The 12431-nt window shown below is 44.6% G+C and overlaps 1 protein-coding gene across 1 annotated transcript; it reads left to right on the forward strand.

The window, feature by feature from the left end:
- The first annotated feature begins 9988 nt into the window (after window positions 1-9988).
- On the forward strand, window positions 9989-11633 carry LOC116265794 (rubisco accumulation factor 1.1, chloroplastic-like). Its single transcript, XM_031646732.2, has one exon. It carries the CDS (start codon window positions 10083-10085, stop codon window positions 11418-11420), a length of 1338 nt encoding a protein of 445 aa, XP_031502592.1. The 5' UTR covers window positions 9989-10082; the 3' UTR covers window positions 11421-11633.
- Window positions 11634-12431: the final 798 nt, after the last annotated feature.

The raw sequence follows: 12431 nt of genomic DNA on the forward strand, positions 1-12431 counted from the left end.
TCCCTTCTTGTATTCAATTGTAAAATCATACCCAAGCAATTTGGCTAACCAGCATTGCTGCGTCGGGGTTGAAATTCGCTGCTTAACCATATATCTCAAACTACTATGGTCGGTTCTCACAATGAACCTTCGCCCTATCAGATAGGGTCTCCACTTCTCAACGGCCAACACAATTGCTAGAAGCTCCTTCTCGTATGTAGAAAAGGGTTTCGCTCTATTGGTTAGAGCCTTTGACATGAAAGTGATAGGATGACCATTTTGACTCAACATAGCACCGATCCCTATGTCACTTGCATCGGTTTCTACTACGAAGTCCTTGGAGAAGTCTGGTAACGCAAGAATAGGGGCACTCATCATTGCGGCCTTGAGTTTAGTAAATGCCTCTCTTGCCTTATCAGTCTATGCAAACTCTCCCTTCTTCAGCATGTGCGTCAAAGGAGAAGCATTCAGCCCGTAACCTTGGATAAACCGGTGGTAATACCCTGTAAGGCCTAAGAATCCCCTCATGATGTGAGGGTCCTTTGGCATTGGCCATTGCTCCATTGCCTGAAGCTTCTCCGGATCTGCTCTAACCCCTTCATAAAATACAATATGCCCCAAATACCCTATTGAAGACTGTCCAAAACTGCATTTGGACCTTTTGGCATAAAGGGTATTCTCCCTCAAGACTTGTAGAACAATGCGGAGGTGTTGTTCATGTTGCTCTAGGCTCTTGCTGTAGACAAATATATCATCAAAGAAGACAAGCACAAAGTCCCGCAGATACTGTCTAAACACGTCATTCATACATCTTTGAAAGGTCGATGGGGCATTAGTGAGTCCAAACGGCATGACCAAAAACTCGTAATGGCCGTCATGAGTTCTAAATGCCGTTTGAGAGATGTCCTCCTCATACATTATGATCTGATGGTACCCCGACCTAAGGTCAAGCTTGGAAAAGACGCGTGCTCCTATCAACTCATCCAAAAGCTCATCAATGACGGGAATGAGATGTCTATCTTTTATAGTAGCATCATTCAGAGCCCTGTAATCTACACAAAACCTCCAAGTGTTGTCCTTCTTTTTTACTAGAAGGACCGACGATGAAAATGGGCTTGAACTCGGACGAATAATATGGCTCTCCCGCATCTCCTTGACTAATCTCTCAATTTCTGACTTTTGAGCATAACCATAATGATATGTGTGCACGTTCACTGGCTCTGCTCCATTGGCCAAGACTATCCTATGGTCATAAGACCGTTTAGGTGGAAGTCCTTTGGGCTCCTCAAAGATGCCTTCGAACTCACCCAAAACCTTCTGAATCTGATTAGGTATCTCCTCTTCATGATTCTCCTGTGAGACCACCTCTTCTGCCACTGACACTAGCCATGCTGTAGGCTGTTGCACCCGGATGGCTCGTAAGGTTGCCTTTGGTTCCAAGCTGGGATCGATCGCCCTTAATACTTCTTCTCCGCCACCCTCCTTAGGTAGGCACATCTCCATGGTGGAGAAGTCCCACCAAATCCGACCTAGAGTCTTGAGCCATTTGACTCCAAGAATAATATCCACACTGGGTAAGGGAACGACCAATAAATCAACCTTGAACGGGACCTTCTGCAATGTAAGTTCAACATTTGTGCATTTGCGGGTGCAGGAAGACAATCCCCGTTTGCTACTAGAACTCGAAGTGTGGGATGCTCTTCTATAGTGCAATCCAATTCTTCAGCAAGATGGTCGCCCACAAAATTGTGAGTGGCCCCTGAGTCGAGTAGGACAAGAACACTATTGCCTCCAATGAGTCCTATCACTCTCATAGCATCTGGCCGGTTGGGATCAGTCATCATATGACAAGCACCGTCGAGAGGTGCTTCTTCTTCTTTTTGAGGCTCCTCTTTAGCCTCTGAATAATAAACCTCTTCGATTTTAGGAGGTTGTTCATCATCCGTTTCCTGCTCCAACACAGTGTACACCCTAATGTGCTTGCACCTGTGCGTGGGATCCCATTTTTCTTTGCACCAGAAGCATTGTTTATTCTTTATCAATAGCTCACGTTCTTCACGAGTTAGGGCTGGAGGTGCCCTGGCCTTGTAGGCCGGCTTGGGCTCTTCCTTCCTAGGTGGGGCTGAAAGTAACTTTTGCTGATGAACTTCCCTTGGACGAATAGCTCCCACATTCCTCCATGGTCTGTACAATACTTGCTTCTTCTGTTGTCTATCCTCTATGGACCGTGCCTTAGCAAAACACTTTCTCAATTCCGTATTCTTTTCAGCTCGAATATCGATCTGAATTTCTTCTTTTAGACCTCCAATGAAAGCGGCAATGAAGGACTTAGGCGTCCATTCAACCATGCTTGCTAAACTTTCAAATCTAGCCTGATACTCTTGGACAGTCGAGGTCTGTTTCAGGTTACACAGTTCTATATCATAATCCACATATGAAGATTCACCGAATCTGAGTAAGAGGGCTTCCTTGAACTCTTCCCATGCGGTGACAGGCTCGTTATGTTTGAGCCACCTATACCAACATCTAGCTTCACCATCAAAGTGCAGAATTGATGTTTGAAGCCATTCCTCCTCATGGATCATCTGGCGAAGTATTCTTCCACTTGGAAGATCCAATCCAATGGTTCCTGGCCATTAAAACGTGGGAAATCAATGCAAACTTGAGGAATTCTTGGCTGGTTTCTTTGTACACCCTGACGCTCTCTGAAACGCTCCCACATAGGGGGTTCACGCTCTACTCTGTCACCCCATCTACGATCATGATTCACGTTCTCCCATTGAGTTCCACCAAATCTAGCCATATACTGACTAGTTTGTGGGCCATGAGGATCGCGGTTCTCCAACTCGGGGGAAGAATAATGTTGTCCACCGTTGCTATTATAAACACCTGGCGGAGGCCTGCTTGGTCCCGCTTGAGACTGTAAGGGGTCATGGTCGGCATTAGGAGGGCCGCCCAAAACACCTTTCCCTTTGTCATGGTTGGCTGGGGGTCCTGGTGGGGATGGTCGACTAGCCTCAAAACTAGACGTCATGGACTTAATCATCTCCTTCAAGACCTCTATCTCATTCAGCTTGTCCAACTTCTTGCTGTATTCACCCATTTCTTGACGAATTTGGAGCATTTCGCTCTCAATATGGACCATTCTGCCTATGGTGTGGGTTTGGAATTCCGTGGGGGTTCCTCCTCGTGGCCTGGACTATACTCCTCAAGCACGGGTTCTTCAACAGCCGCAAGTTGCTTACCTCTAGTTGTCACCATGTGAGATAGGTTGTAAATCCCACAAACACAAGTAGCAACAACTTAAACTAGCAAGAATGTCGCTCAACTAAGTATTCAAGACCAACCAAAGATGCTAAATTTAAACTAAAATCCAAATATGAAATCAACTGGAACACCAAAACTGATCTAATAACAGCTGAAAACCACTTAAAACATAAAATCTGCTATGCGGAATGCCAAGGTGCTGCAGTCACTGAACTGGACGCAGAGATTTTCCAGGAAAGTGGTTTCACTTGTAAAATCGATATCTTTCTAACCAAATCTCCAAAAATCTTGAAATTTGGTGGTAAAATACTAGACTCAATAAGGAATCCAACGCCACCAAATTCAGCTTATAACTCAATTCCAGTGCTGCACTTGTTTCTCTGAAAGTCACGCCTAAACACGTTCTGTTCAGACGCTGCCTGTTGTAAACTGCGGAGGAAACTCTCCAGCGACAGGGGTCCACTCAAAAATTCATAACTTTTGATCCGTAACTCCAAAAATTCTGAAATTGGACTGGAGATTCCTGAGACTTAGGCGTTTCCAAAGAGCCTAAGCTCGACCAATTCCGATGCCGGAGCTGACAGCGCCGGCCACCGGAATCCGGCGTAGTTTCTGGTTTTTCAGAAACTGAAAAAAAATGCAGGCTGAAGAAACTAACACTGCTGGAATCTGAAAACTGAGTTCGGCGGCCTATCAAGATGGCTCTGATACCAAATTGATAGGACCTCGCTCCAGAGTAGGCCTCGACCCCTTCCTACAGCAGGTCCTATCCCCAAGATCGCTTGAGGGAGACTAAAACGAATCTACTACAAGAATTACTAATGGAAGCGATGCTAAACAAGCACAAGAGGAACAATCTATTCTAACTCAATTGGAATAACAAGACAATAATTCAAGCACTAAGAACAAGCTAATTCACATACTAGTATCTTGCAGCCGGATCCTAGGCCACTGGCCACCAGAAAACTACAAGAAAACTTGGATGAAAATGCAAGTACTGAACTAAGATGAACACGTACCCAACCAAGGCTAGCTTGGTGTTCCTAGACCACGGGATGAAGACCACTTTCAGGTACTCCAGCTACAGAGGATGAGAGGATCAATGCTGGTGAAGGTTGAATTGTGCAGATGTAAGAATCGCCTGTCTGAAGTCCAACAGAGTGCCAACGTTCCCTGCTGCATACAACACCTAGCTGAAGGCGCATGCGCGTGGTGCGGTCTGTGTCGCCAACGGAATCACTGGTAGGAGATGAAGGCTTCACCGGATGCTGGCTGGCTGGGCTTGCACACGAACTGGGCTCGGTCTAGAGCCGGATTGAACCTAGCTACAGTCAGTGATGATAGGCTCAGTCTAGAGCCCGGACTTAATCCTATGTGTGGTTGGCTAGGGTAGGTCTAGATAGTGGTGGGCTTGGTAGGTTTGACTAGGTTTAAGTAACTTGGGTCTAGTTGACTAGGTCTAGGTCAAGATGGGGAGGCACGGGTATGGATCGACTAGATACATGGCAATGAGGTTTAGGGAATGATGTTTCGGACGCGGGATTGGGTAAGGATTGGGATCAAATGTGGCTGTTCGGCACTCCTAGTGAGTGTTGACCTAAGGTGAGGGCTAAGGGGACCCGCTAGGGTGAGGTGGAGTCCAATTGTGGACCTCCTCACACACGGCTTAGGTGGCTTCTAGATGGGTCAGGGATAGGAGCAAATGTAGGGGGGGATTGGGATCGGTGAGGGAGTGTGAAAGAAGGTTGGTTCCACCAAATGTGGAGGTGATAAAGAAGATCGCCTCACTCCTTGCCCAAATGTGACGAGGTGGCGCTTCTTGATGATTTCCACCCAGATGTGGGAGATTCTCTCTCTCTCTTGAACTTGGCCCACGAGCTGGGATGTTGCCACGTGTTCCAGATGTAGGGTAGTGGATGAAGGACGGCTTAGAAAGAGATCTCCTCCTCCAACGGCTTAAGGCTGAAGATTTTCCCAAATGTGCGCCAGCTGCTCTGGAAGATGAAACTTGGGTGGTCTCCAAATGTGCCACACGTAATGACGTAGTTGCCCACCCAATTGTGTTTGCCCTATTGCTGGCACAAGGGCGAATTAGTCTACTGTTGGAAGACGCCCAAAGGTCACCATAAATAAGGCCAAGGTGGCTGGAATTTACCGGTTTTCCAGCAAGCTTACTTCAGGCTCAAAGCACGCCAGAATTGCACGAATTTCTTCCTTTTTTTTTCTTTTTTCTTTTTTTTTTTGCGGGTGATTCTTTTCTATCTTTTCTTTTTCTTTTTCTGCCCTTTTCACTGAATTTTCTTCTTTCTTTTTCAACCAATTGAAAGCAAGCTTCTAGGAATAGTTCAGGAAATCTGAGAAATCCCTTGTGACTCGTAAGAACTAGTTTAGGGAAAGCTTCCACCGTGAAATTGGTCTGAGACTCTCGGTTGTGACTCGAGGGAATCAGGCCACTCCTATGGTCGAATCTTAACCCAAAATAGTCCAACGGCATTGCACAAGTTCAATTCTAAAATCTCACGCGCTAACCTTTAGATTGCTGACATGGACGTATGCTGCCGACCAAGGGAAGTTGCAGCCTTCCCGGAAGCAATGCAGGCCTCTATTCTCCTTTGGTGTTCAAGGGAGAATGCACCTTTGAATGCTGGATTTGGGGTGGGGAAACCATGAGCTGTTGAAGATGCAAGGGCCGATGCACACTTTGGATTCTTCAGCCACCAAGCCGTCGGTCGAGGGGTTGAGGAAAAGAACAAGAAACTAAGGAGAGGAAGAAGATTGACCGCCGGTTATGGAGAGGCTTGCGTGAGGGAAGTAGCCAGCCAAGGCTGACACTTGAGGGAGGTGAAGGTGAAGAAGGGGGCACACGAGAGAGAGAGAGGGGAAGAGAGATGTGAGGAGAAAGAGAGGTGAGGGGAGAGGGACGTGTAGAGAGCAAGAGAAACTTGGCAAATGAAATTCAATTCTCTTGATTGCATGTGAAATCCAAATTACACAAAGTTTAAATACTAATCTAAGTGACTCGGTTCACAGATGGATCGAACCGGTTCACTTTAACTCAAAATAAATGACTCGAGATACAAACCATCTCGGTCCACACAACTTGAAGTAAAATGCATAAGCAAATGAATATGGAATTGGACGTATTGCCCCTATCTACCTAGGTTCATTCTAGACCACCACTAAGGACCTGGATCAAGACCGACACTAGGATGGGCTAGACCTAAACCGAAGCTTAGACTTTCAATTTGGCATTCCTTAGTTGAATCTGCTCCCAACTCTTGGTCATCCTTAGATTTTTCCGGACCTAGAGCCTTTGCATCTCCGCCCTCACCACCCTATGCTCGTGCACTAAGTCCTGGTTTAGTCTCCTTGGCTGTCACAATGCCTTGCTCATCTTGTAGTTCCAGTCCTTCAACCCTGGCTCGACTACTCTCGCCGTGTTCATGCATGCTCCTAGGAGGAGGCCTAGGTAGACCCGTATCATTAAAGTTATCCTTTTTGAAATTTAAGGCAATATTGTGGAAAAGGGTATCGGTCCTCTATCGTTAGGTATTGATGCATATTGCCTTATTTTTCAATTGTATGAATTTATTTGCAAAAATCTAAATTGATATAAACGAAAAAATAGAATATTAAAAACTCGTATCGGCTGACAGTACGTAGTAGTGTTAACAAAACTGATTTAAGGGCGCTTTGTTATGTTATGTTACTGAGTTTTCCAAAGGGTTCTTTTTATTATTATATCTTTATCAAACCTGCAGGCGTTTTACCATTTTTTTTTTGTTGTGTTAAAAGTATGCATGGGCGTCGGGTCCGTTCGATACCTAAAACTCAAACTTGGCTTAATCCGACATTTGAAACTCGAGCTTCGGCTTGGTTAAAATAAAAAAAATAAAAATAAAAAATGAATAAAAATAATATTGAAAGACATATCAAACCCGCCTGGTATGTTTTCGAGCCGACCCGGGCTTGTTTTTTTAGCTTGAACCCAGGTCCGATCAAGCTTGGTGCCGAGTGCCTGTCGGGTACTTGGCCTGATGCCGAGCCAAAGAATTCTGATACTTTTTCACTGGGGAGATATTAAAAGATGCATTAAAGTGTTGGTGGGGTTTCAACACATTTTGCCGTTAAAACTTGTTTTGAATCCAAAATAAAGAAAGGATCAACCGAATCCGAAGGTCCGCAAGAATCCAATCAATATAAACTTTGAATTGGATATATTGAACAACTTATTTTTGTTTTAAAACCCCAAAGCTCAAAAGAACGAATGAAATTGGATTAATAAAAACTATAAAAATAAAATATATAACGGCTCATAAGTTTCACTCGAATTACAAGAAAATTAATCATATCAACTAAACTGTCAAAATAGTTTAAAAAAAAATAACTAATTATAGTTGCCTCAACGGTATAGTATGGTTGGTTACGACTAGTCATCAACTCCCAACATCATAAGTTCAACCCTTGACATAATTTCAACTGTCCCAACGAGCATAACGTAAGTGGTTAGTTTGATGGACAGGTGAAAAGTTTAGTTATTAGTTCGTTTCTTATATGTATTATTTATCTAAACTACAAACAATAAACAATAACAATGGATGCACAACACTTTAGTTGACAGTATCATGATTCTTAAAAGCTGGGGTACCAGTTTCGATGTTTTACATTATTGGACAAACCACAAAGTCTTTCGATAGACCACTCAAATGTGGTTTTCTCGAGATGCAAACTTTATGAGTGTTTGGATGAGATCTAAGTTATCTAAGTTTGTTTTCATGATCCTTCTTCGTTTGGTGGTTTTCCTTTTAACCATAATCTTTAAGTGCAGCACTCCAACCTTTGAACTTCGTAATACAACTTTCGCTTTTGCCGACAACTATCAAACTAAGCTTGGAATAGAATCATTATCATGTTACTATGTTAGAACATATGAAACTTATTTTATTCAAGGTATCATTTTTGCTGTTTTTTCTCTTATCATAGACCACTTCCAAAGAACACTTAAACCCTTTTTTTGTTAAAATTTATGTTAAATACAATTGAGACCTTATGGTTTTTGAAACACAAATGGTTTTTTTGTTTACGCTACTGAATCCTTTCCGCAACTGATAGGATATATCATACAAATTTCTTTCGTCCACGTTCAGTTATGATTTAAAAGGCAACGACATAGGATCTCAAGGGGGTTCATGTAAATGGACAGGGCAGGGGCAGACTCCCGTATTGTAAAGGGAGAAGAGGAGATGCACCCATATGCAAGTTGAATTATTAGTGTGAACAATTACCCTAGGCATGAAAAGTCTGATAATGAGAGAATATGGGGAACGGAGGGGGCTTTAACTTTTAGTTAAAGGGTAGGATGCAATATTCTTCCTGCTCACCCCAAAAACATAATAATTTTGGCAGCAGTTACCCCAGACGTGAAAAGTCTGCTAATGGGAGAATATGGGGAACGGAGAGGGCTTTAACTTTTAGTTAAAGGGTAGGATGAAATATTCTTCCTGCTCACCCCAAAAAAACAATGATTCAGTAACAATTACCCTAAGCATGAAAAGTCTGATAATGACAGAATATGGGGAACAGAAGGGGCTTTAACTTTAGTTAAGTAAGATGAAATATTCTTCCTACTCACCAAAAAAAAAAAAAAAAACAATGAGTTCGGTAAACTTTTATTGGACAATTGCCAACAAAATAAACTGGCTGATGCTCAAGATTATGATTAAAAGATAGTCTCCTTAACATAAGTTTTGATTTTTTTTTCCTAAACTTGAACACGTCAATTTTCCACATTGAAGCATACGAGAGGTGTCTTATATCACGCGAGAAGAGCATAGCATTACAATCTGACAAATCAGTATTTTCAAAGAGATCAACAGTTTCTTATGTCCTTAGTCTCCTCCTGTAGACATTCATAGGGATGTTAATGTGTAGGATTCAAATAAGGTGCACCTTTTACCATATCCAATTTAAGTTCCTATATTGAATTCTGGTTCAGATTCGAATGCAAATGAAAAATCTACAATCCAAGTGCATTATTATACATTTTATTTTTTAATATGGACAAACATTAAATATATGATATTTACTCAAAAGTAGGTACGAATCTGGATCTGGATTTGGATCAGATATTTATTTAAAATAAAACTGAATCCCATCAGATGTCATTATTGAAATACTGACTTGCTGTAATTCTTTAATATGTTGTTAAATTTTTCTTCATGTCCAACTTTTGGAAAGTAATTCAGATAGATATCTGATTTGAATATAGATAGATATCTGATTTGAATATGATCCATTAACACTACTACACATTAGATTTGACATGGGCCGTTAGAGTATGCTTGGTTTTGGTTCTTGAAATGCCAAGAACAAGCATTTCGTTCTACCAATCTTAAAACAGAACTTCATGCATGCAGCAGATGGTCTTGCATTTGCGTGGATCCGGCGGGCTTCAGCTCCACGTTTCCTCCAAATTGGCGTTCGGACTTAATTAAGTTCTAAGCATGTAGTCTTCGTCCGTCTCATTCATTCATTCATGCAGACAAAATTCCATGGGAAAAATGTTTATCTTGGATACATTCTATCTCAAGATAGATGTTATCTAGGTAAAATTTCTCCAAGATAAGTAAACCTTGAAACCAAATGTCCCATTTAAGAACAGAGTTTATTTGTGTTCAGATCTGAAGTCTCAGAAGCGACCTGATCGTGCATTAACAAGCCATTCGCTGGTCACTATTAAACGCAGGCACAGAGACTTAAGAGGCCCAGGAAACAAAGGCCACCAGAGGAGATAAGGCCCCTCTCTCTCTCTCTCTCTCTCTCTCTCTCTCTCCACCATGCTCTCCCTCAGCTCCCCACAGACTTTGTCTCTCCTCACCGCAAAAACAGCCTCCCATGCTCTGCTTCAGCCTTCCTCCCTCGGCCGCTACCATCATCTGCGCACTAGGAAACGCACCAGCATCCGCCCCTTAGCTACCTCTGCTTCTTCTCCTCCTCCTCCTTTCTCTTCTCCCCCGCCAGAGCAGCTGTACCAGCCATTCCACCCTCCCCCTACGCCGGTTCCCTCACAATTCTCCTCCGTCGAGTCCACCGACGAGCTCCTTAGCACTCTTCGTGACCGTCTCGGCCTCTGGTTCGAGTACGCCCCTCTGATATCCACCCTAGCCCGCGACGGCCTCTCCCCTCCCTCCATCGAAGAGGCCACCGGCATCTCCGGCGTCGAGCAGAACCGACTCGTGGTCGCGGCCCAGGTCCGCCTCTCCCTCGTCTCATCGGGCCTGCCCACCGAGCTCGTTGCTTTCTTTGACTCCTCCATTGGCGGTCCTGACATCCTCTACGAGCTTCGCCTCCTCTCAAACCGCCAGAGGGTCGATGCTGCCCGCTTTGTCATTGACGGCAACCTCGACGCCAAAGCCGCCAGGGAGCTTGCTCGGGCCATTAAGGACTTCCCTCGCCGCCGGTCGGACCGCGGATGGGACGCCTTCTCGCCGTCTTCTCCCGGCGATTGCCTCGCCTTCATGTACCTCCGGCAAAGCCGGGAGAACCGGGGTAGCGCCGCCGAGAGGGCGGTGGAACTCGCTGCAGAAGCCGCCGAGACAGCCAAGGCGAAGCATAGGATCATGGAGGAGATGAAGGGCGGCGGCGATGGCGAAGCAGAGGAGGAGGATAAGCAGGTTCGGGTGCCAGTAGTGAGAATGAGGCCAGGTGAAGCTGCAGAAGCGACGATGGTGGCGGTGCTTCCGGTCTGCAGGGCTGCAGTGGAGGAGGTGGAGGCGGTGCCAGAGTGCGGATCGGACGAGACCTTCGGCATCGTGACGGCGACGGCTGGGTGGCGGAGATGGGTAGTGCTGCCCGGGTGGGAGCCGGTGGCTGCGGCAGTGGGGGACGGTGGGTTGGTGGTGGTGGAGTTCAAGGATGGGAAAGTGCTGCCGTGGAAGGCAAAGAAGACGATCAAAGAAGAAGGCGTCTTGGTGGTGGTGGATAGGAGGAAGAAAGGGGTGGAGGAGGGCTCTAATCTGTACCTAGTGGCTGGAGAAGGTAGCGGATTGGTGGTGGAGAGAGGTTCTGGGTTGGCGGAGAAGGGTGTTGTGAGTTCGCTGGGCAGTGTACTGTTGGTTGTGAGGCCACCCAAATTGGATACTGAAGACTTGTATCTGGAGGACGATGAGGATTGAGGTTTTTATTTATTTATTTATTTTTCATCTTGTTCAGTTTTGGTAGGACTGATTTCCGTGCGGCGTGCGCACGTTGTGGATTTCAGTAAGGCCTCATCAGTCATCCCCGCATATTCTTTAACGGGTAGTTCTCCTTCAAGAAATCAATCTGTAGACTCTGTGGTCGCATCAATAACAGCTGTTAAATAAAATGTTGATCGGTGGGAGATTGCAGTTTTGGGCTTAGCAGACAGCATTGTTATGTTTCGTTTCTCAAAATAGACGATTTGTTATGTGTTCTGCCTTTTGTGTCTGTGTGTGTACAACAACCTAAGGCTTGCCAAACTTTTTATGGCTGTCATGAAGAGCATTTGATCTGTTGGCGGCTCGTTTGTTCCCTAGCCTTGAATGGGAATATGCCAGGAGATATGCCCTCAACTAACAGGTTCATGAAGAGCACTCATCGTACGCTGCCAAAAGTGAGAGCAAGCGTCACGTAAGGTATGATCCTTCAGACTGATTGATCAAGAACATTTGGAGACGAGACCAAGGAAACGTGGATCAATGTTTGATGGCCGTTCCAAGCCTTGACCTGAAAATTCTGTTAAAGGATTGTGTAGATATTTATGTAGGCTAAAGGCCTTCCACATCCTTGGAGATAAAATAAAATAAAATAAAGAAAAACCAAAAGTTCAATACATGGATGGGAGGTCCTCATGTTTTCCATGTATTTTACAAAAATCTGCATGCTTGACTCCTTTGAACTAAGATCTCAAAGATGAAATTCATATCTGGTCAAGATTCTCCCTGTTTTTCCGAAGACCCTACATGCTTGCACTAGAAACATCACGTTCAAGTCCGCCTAGATATATAGGCCACAAGGCATACTAAAACATCCCCAACTTAGCTGAGGGGCAGTAAGAGAAGGTCTTTCAGACATATCCAGTCTCCACCACCATTAGTAGACCTTCCACAGCAGCTCGGTTGCTTCATTAGTCCCTCTTTTCATTCAAGCTCTCAGCAAGAAGTACC

Source organism: Nymphaea colorata, chromosome 12, assembly GCF_008831285.2.
Source record: "Nymphaea colorata isolate Beijing-Zhang1983 chromosome 12, ASM883128v2, whole genome shotgun sequence".
In the NCBI taxonomy this organism is placed as follows: Eukaryota; Viridiplantae; Streptophyta; class Magnoliopsida; order Nymphaeales; family Nymphaeaceae; genus Nymphaea; species Nymphaea colorata.